Source organism: Lygodium microphyllum, chromosome 27 (assembly GCF_053477565.2).
Source record: "Lygodium microphyllum isolate KBCC chromosome 27, Lygodium_microphyllum_v1.1.10, whole genome shotgun sequence".
In the NCBI taxonomy this organism is placed as follows: domain Eukaryota; kingdom Viridiplantae; phylum Streptophyta; class Polypodiopsida; order Schizaeales; family Lygodiaceae; genus Lygodium; species Lygodium microphyllum.
The window spans coordinates 36,418,265-36,431,666 of NC_141161.1; the positions used below are offsets into that span (position 1 = coordinate 36,418,265).

Sequence of the window (13,402 nt, forward strand, 5' to 3'; positions counted from 1 at the left end):
CTCCCAGGTCACACCGCGCCCCCAAGTACACAAGCCTCTCCACTGCCGTCTACGCCTGTGAGTCCGGCGAGACGTACCCCTGCGCATACACGCTCACCGAGGAGACACACCCCTGCACGGACACACTCATGCACACCCTCCTCTGTACCGTCACGTGAGGGCTCACGGCCACCATCACGTGCTCCCTCACAGCCACAGTCACGTACACAGTCACGTGCAGCCACCCCTAGTCATGGCTACTCCCGCAGTACAGATGAGAGCCGACGCCGCAGTAGGGAGAGCGGGAGTGGAGGATTATGCGGCGGGTGCTTTGGTGGGGGGGGGGGGTAGTAGGGCACGCGGTGAGAGAGGGCATGGAGGGAGGCATGTACGAGGAGACAGTGAGGAGTCGGAGGAGGCGAGAGAGGTGGAGGGAGAGATTTTCTACGATGTTACGGATAGGGGCGGGGTAGTCATGGATGCGAGAGGGAAAGAGGTGATGGAGTATATGCGGGGGGTAGTTTCAAACATGTATAGAAACTGTTTTGTAAAATTTAAAGATCAGGATAGCCGGTTAGTTAGGGAGGTCCTAGATAGTGTACATAGTCGGTACCCCAATCCCCCACGAGCAACATTCTCGAATGTATGGGGAAGGACGCGAATAAGGGAGATCTTAAGTAATAAAAGATCTCACCTTAAGAAACTCGCATATGATGATGGGGTGAATGTAGCTGCGGGTGGCTATCCTTGTGAGAAACCTGCCACTGCCCACAAACGCGAGTGGAAGGAGGCAAAGAAGCGCGCAGAGGGAGGCGTGAAGAGCAGGCAGCATGTGGAGGCACGACGGATCCAGATGGAGACCATTGGATCGTCGCATTTCGGATCTGGCGGCGTTGAGTCGTGGGAGGCAGAGTTCGTAAGTAACTTGCCTCTTTATTTGATTGTTTGCCAAATTCATTGATTCTATGATTGTTTTGATCTTACAAACTATCTTGATTATGTTATAGCGACGGGTTATGGGGAGGAGGCCCACAGCCCACGAGACTGGGTATGCTCGCCGCAATAGCAGACGTGACACGTGGGCCATCTTCAGAAATGAGGGACGTATTACGGATGCGCAGTTTGACGCGGCCATGAGACCATACGGTCGACAGGTACTTGAAAACTCTAAATGAATGATTTCGGTTTATTTAATTGCATATATATGTATACTTACATACGGTATATTTCTTGAACAGGCACAAGCTGCTGATGCTCCTGCCCCTGATGATCCAGCCGCCACTGCTGATGTTCGTGCCACTGCTCCTGGTGGAGGCGAGCACCACTCATCGGAATATACCGACGCGAGCTCCTCTGATCATGGAGAGAGCACAGGGTCCTCATCATCCTCTGATTAGCTTTCAGAATACTGTAGGATGTGGTTGTACAAAAAAAATTTGTAACTGAAGCCATGGGCTTTTTTGCACCTAGCTCCCTATTTGACTTTGTATATATTTGTTCCTAATTAAAGCCATGGGCTATTTTGGCATATGGACTCCCTTGTACACAAATGTATCATGTATTGATAATGTATTGAATCGTGAGTCTTGAGTCGTGTATTAAGTTTTAGATAGTAATATTGAATCGTGTATTCATAGAGAGTGAGTCTTGATTCGTGTCTTGAAATCTAAATCGCTCTTTTTTTATGGTGCAATGCACCAAAAAAAAAAATCCAGAGAGTGCCTTTGGGTGGCTGGATGCTGGAATAGCATCCAGGCACCCAAAAGCACTCTCTGGATTTTTTTTTTCCCTCTGTAATCGCGTGTATAAGCGCGTGTCATCTGTCAAAATCGCGTATATTTGCGCGGATAGTCTGTTAGATTCGCGTGTAAATTTGCAGCAAAACTGCGCAGAACGCGTGTATGGGGTCGTGTATTCGCGCGACTGGCTGTCACTGTACACGCGCTTTTACACGCATGTCTCTGGCCGCGATGATACACGCGCTATTACACGGGCCCGACACTTTTTTTCCCAAGTCATTTTGTGCGGCTAGGAGCGCGGGTATGAGCTCGATCCCTTGTAGTGTGTCCAAGATTTATGGAGAGAATATGGAAGAAAGTGATTTTGATTGAATCTTTGAAAGTTATAATTGAATTGCTTTGTACCAAAGTTACCATTAGTTGGAAATTGTTGTGGTCGTTTCTCTCGTCCTCGAACTTTGTCTTCAACAACATGGGCCAAAGAAATTGTATCCTCAAGGGTCATTGGCTTGAACATGTTCACCTCCACATAAAAGTGACAAAGCAAACCAGACATAAACTTGCGCTTGTGGATCGGCTCAGATACATCTTCGAGCATTCAAAGTTGCAATAAGGCATTCCCGAAATGCTCGATATATTGTGAAATAGGCTCACGATCTCTTTGTTGTAGAAGATCTCACTATTTGATTGCTTTTTTCGTGGAATTGAGGTGAAAGCAAATTCTACAAAAATTTACTTTGAAAAGCCTCCCATTTAGTAGATAGAGTATTGATTGTCCTACTAATCAATACTCTATGATTGTCAATACTCTATCTACTAAATGGTTAGTGACATACTTGAGTTTGTCTTTTTCAGCAGTCTGTTCTTCATGAAAATAATATTCAAAATGACTGATAAAAGTGAGAACAGTCTTTCCATCATTTAGCCCATTAAAAGTACGAAATTTGAAATTTCTTTTACTTATCTTGGCTTCTTTCCTGATAGATTGTGCTTCAAATGTCGCAACAATTGTATATCCTACAACATCTTCAGGTTGTGGTCCATCTTGTTTGACAGTAGATCATTGAAGAGTGGCTAGTTGAGCTTGCAAAGTTTAACGTGCTCTTCATTCCTCTTGAAGCTACATCATAATTAGGTCCAATTTTTGCTCCACGATTGGTTCCGGTAAATCACATTCGGCCATAAAATCTTCCATATTTTGATCGGTCATCGTGCAAAATTTCAAACAATCTCACACACTCGAAACCTTGTTAGTAGGATGAGAGTAGCTCAAAGTTGGGTTTACAAGGCTTGTTTCTTTTTTTTAAAAATAGCTTTTTGAGATCTTTCTTATTTTTCCGGATACTCAATTTGATGAAATCCTTCTTTCAAGCAAAAAATATACTGTGTGTGTCAGTTTGCTTACTGAAAACTGTCTTTGTCAGAGTGTAGACATGAACAAGGGCTTGCTGAAGGTGTAAAATTGGTTCAAGGTTGATTTGGAGAAGAACTCAATGCAAACGCCCGCTAGGAGGGAAATTTAAAGATAGAAGTCTTTAAGCTTTAAGCTTTTGTAAGCTTAAGGAACTTAAACTTTTTAAAAAGAACATTGACATTTTTTTTAAAATCAAATGCGACAGGACGACGGTATGTCAGAGTCGACGCCGTTGAGTTGTTGCTACCGTTGCACTTGTTGAAGTTTAGAAGATTAAGCTTTTCTATAAAGATTATTAAGTTTTTCTATAAATCTTATTAAGCTTTATAGTCTTCAATTCTCAGAAACGCTTTATAGAAAAAGATTAATAAGCTCTACTTTAAGCTCAAAAAAGAACTCTACTTTAAGCTCAAAAAACAAGGAGATAGACTTGCATGACATGAGGAAAAAAACCAATTGGGTACAATCTCTCGCCATGCCTTGTGTGAGCGCTTCACAAGGCATGTATTTATAAATTTATTCATCTCCAAGCTCAAAAATAGCCCAAATTTTACAATAAGCATGCTTTAGCTTTGGTGTTTGCTTTTGTCCAAATAAAGAATAAAGCGGTTGGGTGGCCCAAATTCCGGGCTGTGCCCAAATACAATGTTTCATAATGAAATATTTAAATCGTGCGTCCACGTGCATACAAAATAATAAATATTTATCAAGCGCTTCAACAAATAAGTGCACCTAAACAAATATTAGCACCAAACCTTTAATAATAAGATGCGCGTCCATCAAAAATGATAATTTATTCTAGATAATTTGAATACATGCTATCGCCTAGTGCTTCCCAACGCCACCATTGCTTGCTTTACACATCAATTGAAGCATTCACAATTATTAGAAAATAATAAAATTAAACCGACAAAAGTGAATATCTAGTAGTCTTCAGCTAAAAATAATAAATATGTTGGAACTCTGTCCTAACCTTAATTTAATACAAGTGCACTCTAAACTCATAAACGTCCATAAATTTAAATATGTATTTTGTGAAATCACCCAATGTGGAGTCACCCACGTACACATTAAATTAACATGATGCCCGAAAAGGGCAGGTGTGCCCATCAACTTCTCGCACAAGGAATCCACCTTGTGTACGAGCTCCGGTAAATAAACATAGTTTTATGGAATCCACTACAGAACCTTACGGAATCCACCATGGAATAAAAACTCACGAAATCCACCGTGGTCTCACAGAATCCACCATGGAATATGCCTCCTGGAATCTAATACAAGGAAGCATCAAGGAGGTAGGAATCATCTTGCTCCTCTTCTCTAGCTTGAGGGATCTATAGTAGATGATTAGCTAGAACATAAGAGTCACCGGGCTTTGTAACCACTTCAAAGTTAAACTTTTGGAATAGGAGAAACCATCACATCATTCTACCTTTACATTGGTTTTATTCATTAAAAAGGAAAGAGCTTCATGATCCACAAGAAACTTGAAGTGTGTCGACATCAAGTAGCATCAAAACTTCTCCAAGGCAAGTAGCATTGCGAGGCACTCTAACTCACACATTGTGTAGTTCCTTTCCCCATAATCAATGACCTTATGACTTGTGTAGTAGATGGCTAATCAAGCTTTGAGGAGCCTTTTTGGCATAAGTTGCACCTAAGCCTTTGATAGATGCATTAGCATGCATATGAAACTCCTTTGTCCAATCCGGAGGTTAGAATATGGGTGCTATGATGAGACATCACTTCAAGATATTGAAGGCTTCTTCAGAATCATCTGTCCAAATGAACTCAATATATTTCCTTAAAAGCTTGTGCAAGGGGACTGTCTTTGTTTATAAAGTGTGTGATGAACCTCCTATAATAGCCCACATGGCTTACAAATCCCATCAATTCTTTGAGGTTGATTGGTGCTATTAGAGATGCAATCCTCTCAATCTTGGTAGGCCTATTGCTATCCTATGTAGAAATACCATGTGACCCATCAAAACTCTTAAAGAGACACAAAAGATGCATTTGTCGGGGTTGAAGGAGATCCCATACTCTTGGCATCCATCAAAGCACTCGAGACAAAAAAATCATTTAGATATACCTCAATGAAGTCATGCACGGGGTTTTGGAATGTGACCATCATGACTCGCTGAAAGAGCAGGGGTATTACAAAACCCAAAGGACATCACTATGTAGGCATAAGTATCCATTCTATTGTGAAGGTAATCTTCTTCTTCTATCTGAACTTAGTTATATTCAATGAATGTTTCCAATAGGGAATGGAGCTCATGTCCCACCACTGTATCCAACAATTGGTCTATGAAAGGGATGGGAAAAAAATCCTACTTTGTATTGGGGTTTAGCTTGTGAAAGTCCACATATATGTAATATTTCCGCTCGAAATATTAAAGAACTTTGATCACCGCACGCTGGTGCAAAAGCTGTGCAAAGTCATCTCCCGCGTCGATTAATGTCGGTGGCTAAGTGTTCCCTCCGCACACAATGTTAAATTCTGGCTCTGTGTTGTGCAAAAGAGACCGGGGCTTGAAGACCGCAAGACGCGCGAGAACACCCTTCTTGGAAAAAGGGGCAAATGGATAATGGTTAAGATTAAGGAAATTTTTTAAATTATTTACCCCTCTCCTCAGTCGATGAATGGCAAGAGGAGAGGGAGTGTGAGAAGGATTGAATTAAGTGGAGAAGTATGTGGAGGAGAGGGCATACAATCATGCCACGGGGGTGGCTGTTCTCCCCTCCCTTAACCTATATAACCTCCCCCTTAAAGCTTGGGGGGAGGCACGAAGAGAGAGAAAAGGAGAGCGACATGCTGCAACTGCCAAATTGCCGCCCTGCTATGCCGCAGTCCGCCAAGCTGCCGCCCTCAACACCACGATCACCATCATCATCTTGTCTCCTTCAAATCGTTGCCTTCACCCCTCCCTTCCAATCATTTCCCTCCCTATCACATTCTGACACAGAAGCTCTTGGAAGCTTCTTAAGATAAGGCTTCCATAAGCCTTGTCCACAAGGTTATCCCCGGTTTCCTAAAATCCTCGTCTTGTAAAGGGTATTCTTGTGCGAGGGAGAAGTAGGCAGGTTTTTGAGGCTGAGTTGACAAGTTTCGAGGGAGTTTGGAGATCACGTAAAGGCAAGGACAAATAGCGGAGTTCAAATCCACTACATCAACGATGGCTCCAAAGCCAAAGATGCAAGGCGCACCCGTGGGAGCCTCGAACCCAAGTTTACACGTGGACATCGCTGCAAGTCCTCATACCCAGGTTCCTAGAAGTTTAATTCCGCATTGGGCACACTTAAAATTCAAGGGAAAGTTATGAATCTTAATTACTTATTCGTCTTACGAGCTTAGTTGCATGTTGCCCTTTGTGTGCATTTCCAATGTTATGAATGTAAATTACTTATTCATCTTACGAGCTTAGCTGCATGTTGCCCTTTGCATGCATTTCCAAAGTTATGAATGTAACTTACTTATTCGTCTTACGAGCTTAGTTGCATGTTGCCCTTTTCGTACATTTCCAAAGTGACAAGCCTAAATGCATATTGCATATGTAAAAAGGATGAAATTTTTTGTTTAAAGTCACCCTTGTCTTCCTTGCAAGAAAGAACAAGTGTATATTGCATTTAGGCAATAACTTCCTTGTTGTGAATGGCATGAGAAAATCGTTAACATATGTTAGATGTTGTCCAAAGAATTGCATGGCATGAAAAGAAAACCATGAACTTGCCTGTTGCATGCGAAGATGCTTGCATTTTTAAGATGGAATAAGTGTCGTAGAACGAATTAAGTTGTATCTAGAAAAGATTCTATGTCATGTTAAAGCCTGAAATTCAATTGCATTAAACGATAGGTTCATAGGTGAAGCTCTTGATGTAAATCTATGTAGGTTTTATGCAAGTTATCCCCCAAATTGTCAATCATCATGATTTTTGCAAGGAAAAGAAATGGTCTTTGCAAACCTTACAGTTGCATAGAACTAAAGTCTATGATTCGCATACTTGCCTAGAATATTGCATCTTGAATTTGTTTATTTGCATCTCTTAGGAAAAGTAATTGCATCTCTTTTAAGTAAAGATCACTCTTGTCGCAAGGCAATTAGATCGTTTTAGGTAGATCACTTGTAAGGGTGGAGCTATCTTTCTGGATGCCTAGTCCCAACCTCTCCATCAACTCGGAAATCATGATATTGACGAAGGATCCAGTGTCTACAATGGCATGTTCCACCAATATTCCATCTACATATGCTGGAACCCTAGGGCAATTCTTTTCAGCATGGTCAAACCAATCTTCCCCTACTCGTGCTATGCCCAAAGGTTCTACAATATACCCAATAGGCAGGATCTTCTTAAATTCCTTGCATACTCTTGGAGATAATTTAATCAATTGCAAGAGGTTCACATCTAGTTTAACTTCGCAAAGAGAACTTGCTAAATCAAAGTCATGATAAGTAGCCAAAGCTCTCTTTTCTCGCCACACCATCCTCTCTTTTGATCTTTGGACCGGTTTTGGTGCTTCTTTCTTGGCTCTTGCCTTCTTTCTTGGTATTGCCTCATCCTTCTTGGTGTCAACTTTCTTGTCAACTGGCCTTAGCGGTCCCCCTTCCATGCTAGGATTCTGGACTTGCGTCCCCTTATTCCCTTGTTTAGGGTTTCCCTCAACCAGTTTTTCCTTATCTTTGTTAACCTCTTTAGCCTTTTGGCCTCTTGTCATGGCTCTTAAGTTAGAGGTTTGAGCATCATTGACTCGTACAGCCTCAATAAGGCTGACTCCGTTGCCTTGTGGCAACTCTTCTATAGTGGTATTTCCCCTCTGCAATATTTGTCTTGGTGCATCATTCTGCTGCAAGTTATTTCCTTGCGCTCTATGATTCACTAGGCCCGGCTGTTTACTCCCTTGTTGGAGAGAACTAATCTTACTCCAACAGGTAGTAGCTAAATGGCCCGACTTTCCACAAATGTCACATTTAACATTTGGATAGTTTCTGGGAAGTGCTGCCCACCACACCACTTACAACTGAATCTAGAGGGTCCACCCTCTTCAGGGCGTCAACTCCCTATCAGGTTCTACTACTTCTTCAAGAAATTAATGTCGACAGCTATTTGTCGATATTGTTCAAAAATCATATCGGTATAATGCTTCATCATATCCTTGACTTTGCCAAGGACATTAGATGCACTCGACTCGTAGCCTCAATCATCGACCCGTCGTTCCATTGGCCTAACAATCTGATTTGGCATTGATTGTTGATCCACAGGAATAACATTAGAATTCGAAACTTGGCCTCCAACATTTGGTGGAGCCAACTGACTTGCCATAGGCATAGTCACACTAGGTGGAGCTGGCAGCAAAGGTACATTCTGAACCACGCTCCCTCTCCCATTAGGGTTAGTCATAGGCATCCCTTGACTTCCATTCGTCAATGATGGATTGCCGCCAGGTACTAAACCCCCATTAATGTTCATTCGAGAGGAGTAGGCCTTTTGTAATCATGCTTCTACTCCCTGTGCCCGCGTAATAGCGGTGTCTATATCTGCCAAGGCCACACTGCTCAATTGTACTTAGATATTAAAATCCAACCCATGCAAAAAGTATTGCAATTGGGTAGCCGGCGGAATGGAAATGTAAGTTTGTAACTTACAAAATACTTCCTTCAGCTTCTTGGCATATGCTTTCACATTCTCATGAGGATCTTAGCGTGTTACATTCAAGACCCGCAACCAATATTGGCCAGCTCTTTCAGGGGCATATTCCGCTCGGAAAGCTGCATAGAATTGATCAATTGTGGTTATCGTCCCAGACTCTATGCTGTGATACCATACCGTAGCCCTTCCTTTTAACGTCATATTGAAGAACATCATGAGATGTCCCTCGTCTTGGATGCGATAATTGAACATCAATCTTTGAAATTCACAAATGTGAAATTCTGCATCCTCTTCCGCTAACCCATTAAAAATGGGCAAGGGAACTCCTAAGGCTGGTAAATCCAGTGTCCCTGCAGGAATTGCAATAGGTTGTGTCATGGTGACAATCGGATTAGCAGTAGGAGCTTGAACTGACGGATTCACACCCCCACTTGAAGTGGGTAAACTTGGTGGAAAAGAGGAAGAACTTATGCTTTCTCCTGCACCTAATGGACTATGTGGAGCAGTTCGGTGACTAAGACCACTGCCTCTTATATATACCAGGCTACTCCTTTGAGGAGAATAACGACTTACATTCTCTAGCTGCCTTCTAGCCCTCTCAGCACATTCTGCTTTTTGGATTTCGGCTTGACGGTCCTTGTCAGAGGACATAAACCCACTTCCTTTTGGTCCTTAGAAACCCTAGATTCGAAAACCACCACTTATAGGCGGCTCCCGGCAGACGCACCAGTGATGGGACCTGAAATGGGCCAGCACTGGCTATAGCACTAGCCGGACCTCATGTTCATGACACACAAACACCCTCACAGCCTCACGGACCAGGAGCATCAATCTAATGCCAAAGGACAAACTGCCCTAAAGCTTAATTCATGCGTTTATAGTTTATAGTCCAACGTTTCCCTTAAACTCCTCAGAGGGAGAAACCTTACACATTGGCAATGCCACGATCACACACACATAGGAGGCACTCCACCGACTAATAGTTGGAGCCCCACTGCAGCTCTCCTACATCGCAGGGATTGGCCCTTTGATACGCTGCTAAACATATAGAACATTCCCACACATACTCCTCTCAAGGTACCAATATTTTACGTTCCAGGATGTACCATTCCTCACTACACTTTCCCCTTATGACCCAACGACTAACCTACAGCTTAGGACATCCTCTCACGCTCATCGTTGGTCACAAGCTAAGGAAGACATGTGCCATGCATCCAGGAGGTTTTTTTGATACCTTTTAATTATTATGTTTAATGCAAATCGTGTATGGCTATGTGCTCAAATAAAAGAAAGATCAGCATCGTGCATGGTGCATAAAGCATTCTTTCCATGAATTTTACTAGCACGTGCTGCGTTGAAAGGAGGCACCGAGCCATATGCTCATGCTACCATCCTCTTTATTTAAACCCTTTCTAATATGCCAAGTGCAATGCATAAATCAAATATTTTCTTTATCTTTCAGTGTTTCAGCCCCTCTTCATCCAACTCTTAGCATTTTGTATCATTGATTAGTTAGATAGGGTTTCTATGCATTTCTCCCTTTTAAAAGAATGATAAATACGCACAAAACATAGAAACGGGGACAAACTGAGGCCAACCTCATGCTTTTCCATCATTATACATTTCACAAACATAGATATAATTTTTCCTAATTTTCCTTAGCCCGTTTTCTATTTTTTCCTAATTTTAAACCCATTTTTTCCATTTTTGGGTATTTTTCCTATTTTTCTTTAATAAATAATGACTGAAAATGAAATTTGATTATGGGATGTGGCCCTTAGGTTCATTGATAGCAAAAAATCAGATTTAGTTGGTGTGAGATATCATATTTCTCATTTATATAGCAAAGAACCCAATTTTACCCTTAAAATGCGTGTTTTTCATGTCTTTTAACACTAGTTCCGGCCATGTAGCCTTATATTTTCTGATTTTCACATTGCAAACAGTTGAAACTCATGGAAAAAAATGTCATAATGAACTTTCATCCTATATGAACAAGGTTTCATAAAGCAAAGAGCATAAAAAGATTATTTTTCTTTATAAAAAATAGCATTACTACTTATTTTCAGGTCTGGGTTTCTTGGTCTTGATTACGGGATTGATTTCCAGCATGCATTTAATGCTCAGCATGACCCCACATTGCCGACTCCAGCCCCTCTTCATCCATGGAGCAATCCGATCTTTGCCAGACGAGCATCCGCCATTCCTTCTTCTTTTTTCTTCTTCCCACGTGCACCATCCCTTAGAGGAGAGAGAGGGAGGAGAGAGAAAGACTGATTTTCTCTCTCTCTCTCTCTCCAATCAGTCATTTCATGTGCGAGAGGCGGCGATTTGAAGCGAAAGGATTGTGCATCAGCCCTGTAGTATCATTGCTACGACTTATTTGCAGCCCACCATGTCTCAATTTTGGGGGGGGGGGGGGGGGGCATCAGTTTTCATCGCGCTGATCAGCGTGACGACATGCCCCCCTACCTCATGAAAAATTAAGGGGGGGGGGGGTCCCAAGAGGCACCCCCTTTGGCCCTCCTCTTTGGCCACCTCTTCAATTCTAGCCCTTTTCCCGGCCTTTCCCGTGTCTGGTGTCCGAATTGCATGCCGGAAAATTATGTGTGTCTGTCTCGGCATCCTGGACTCACCAACAACTTCCCTGACTCGCATAGGCACATGAAAAAAATACTAAAAATCCGGAAGTGTCGCACGGGCGCCTTTAAAGCACTTGATGCTTAAAATCGTCCCCTAGATCGAGGCGTTGCCTTCGTGATTGAACATTTTTCTGCTGAATTCCACATTTTTCTCCAATTTTTAGGCCCATTTTTTGCCCTAAAATCCAGCTTTCAAAGAATAAGGTTGTGTTACATTCAGCTACGGGACTGGGTAATAGTATGGATTTGGGTTATGGATGTTCAGGAATCGATAAGTCATTGGAAGATTAGGGTATCCTTTCCTTTGGTACTCATTCTTCTCATAGAGTCCCAACACCTTGATTCTGTTGGCGGGGATTATTCGGGTCACTTCCTCGTACACATATGTGTTCAACTTGACCTTCCGACCTTCAACATCTAAAGTTGTGTTTACGTAAGCTTCAACAAAGATGAACAGCTTCACGATCTTCAGGTCCTCCAACCCCTTGATTATCTTTAGGTTGGTTCGAAGGTATGCAAATCCGTGGGCAGCTATGTAATAGATTCCTAAATCACCCGTCCATCTCCATTCCACGTACAGAGGCGATGGATTGTAGATGCAGTCTAGGATATTCATCATATCGATCCTCCGTTGATAATTCGAGGCACACATTGCGGTCATAAACATGACCTGGAACACCAAGAATTTGTTCCATGCTTCATGACTCTGCAAGACAGCATCAATAAGTAAGGAAATGTTCTTAACAGAAACATTTGCTTTACTTCTTCTTATTAGGTTTCCTTGTAAAGACAGACCCTTCGTTGGTTTGCTCTGATACCAACTATAACGTGTCCACCTGTTCCCTTGCAAGACACATCTTAGCAGTCCATTAGGAAGAGAGTCTAGAAAGCGCCACCCAGCACTCCCACGGAATGTTACGGGGTTTGCGATCTAGGCCTCCTCGAGTCTGCCACATAGCGGAAGCATTCTGGTCGTTCCCACTTAGGACCGACCTGAATCACGGTTTCCCCTAGTGGTCAAATTCATAGAGAGTAACTAGCGTCGAATCCCAGGCAAACTACTTTACGCAGAAACATCAGGGTTGAAGTGGATTCATGCTGCACTTGGTTCAAGGAGAATGGGAAACGAGAGGGATGCAAAGCTCGACCTCTCTGCCCATAAGGCATAGTCCCATTCTGTTCCCCTAAAATAGCATAAATCGGGGTTCTAGTATCCTAGACTCTAGGTCAACATTGCCTGCTGTTCATTTCCTTCGAAAAAAGTTCCCTGCTATCCATTTCGCTTGAGAAAAGTTCCCGGCCAATCGGGACCTCCCATCCGTAGGATGGACCCATGGCCACATCCACACACTTTCCTCAGGGTTGCTTTAGTTGTCTAATTACCTACCACATTTAGTTGCACACGCATAAAATAACTTTCTTAATTAGCCAATTAGTCATCGGTTCCTTTACGTAATCTTAGCACTTGACATAGAAAAATAGTTTCAAACAAGTTCCTTTACATCAATTGATCTTATTTATCTTTGGAATACATCCATATAATCCATAATCCGCCCGAAGGCTATCAAGCATTCTATAGGGATTACTAATCCAAGATTTCTCCCGTAGACTAGTATGTGGGCCTTGAGATCCAATCCCGAGTCGGCCTCTTATGCAGGACCCGGAAGGCAAGGGATTCACGGCTAGAGCCCCTCTTGGCACCCAAGTCGGCCCGTAGCGTAATATCCAGGCCTCGAGATCCAATCCTAAGTCAGCCTGTGTAGGACCCGGAACGCAAGTGATTTATGGCCAAAGCCCCTCCTGGCACCCAAGCGTCCTCCTATTCCAAGTAGCGCCCAACAGAGAGACCTCTCGCGGCGGGTTCGGTCCACGTTCCCGGCGCGGCTAACAAAACCCTTGGTTAGGGTCAGGCAGACAGTCAGGGGTAACTGATGTTGCCTCTCCCTTCAGGCCTTCGACCTGAAGCATTAATTATCTTT

At 42.8% G+C, this 13,402-nt stretch overlaps 1 protein-coding gene across 1 annotated transcript; it reads left to right on the top strand.

The window, feature by feature from the left end:
• Positions 1 to 454: 454 nt before the first annotated feature.
• Positions 455 to 1,376, top strand: LOC148012214 (uncharacterized). Its single transcript, XM_087668784.1, has 3 exons — positions 455 to 895; positions 987 to 1,133; positions 1,218 to 1,376. Exons 1-3 carry the CDS (start codon positions 455 to 457, stop codon positions 1,374 to 1,376), a joined length of 747 nt encoding a protein of 248 aa, XP_087524910.1.
• The last annotated feature ends 12,026 nt before the right edge of the window (positions 1,377 to 13,402 follow it).

Bases quoted from the DNA above. Each gene is read 5' to 3' on its own strand.
- LOC148012214 (XM_087668784.1), top strand. From the start codon at position 455: ATGGATGCGAGAGGGAAAGAGGTGATGGAGTATATGCGGGGGGTAGTT. The intron at 896-986 runs GTAAGTAACTTG...ATTATGTTATAG, and splicing joins AGTCGTGGGAGGCAGAGTTC to CGACGGGTTATGGGGAGGAG. The intron at 1,134-1,217 runs GTACTTGAAAAC...TTTCTTGAACAG, and splicing joins TGAGACCATACGGTCGACAG to GCACAAGCTGCTGATGCTCC.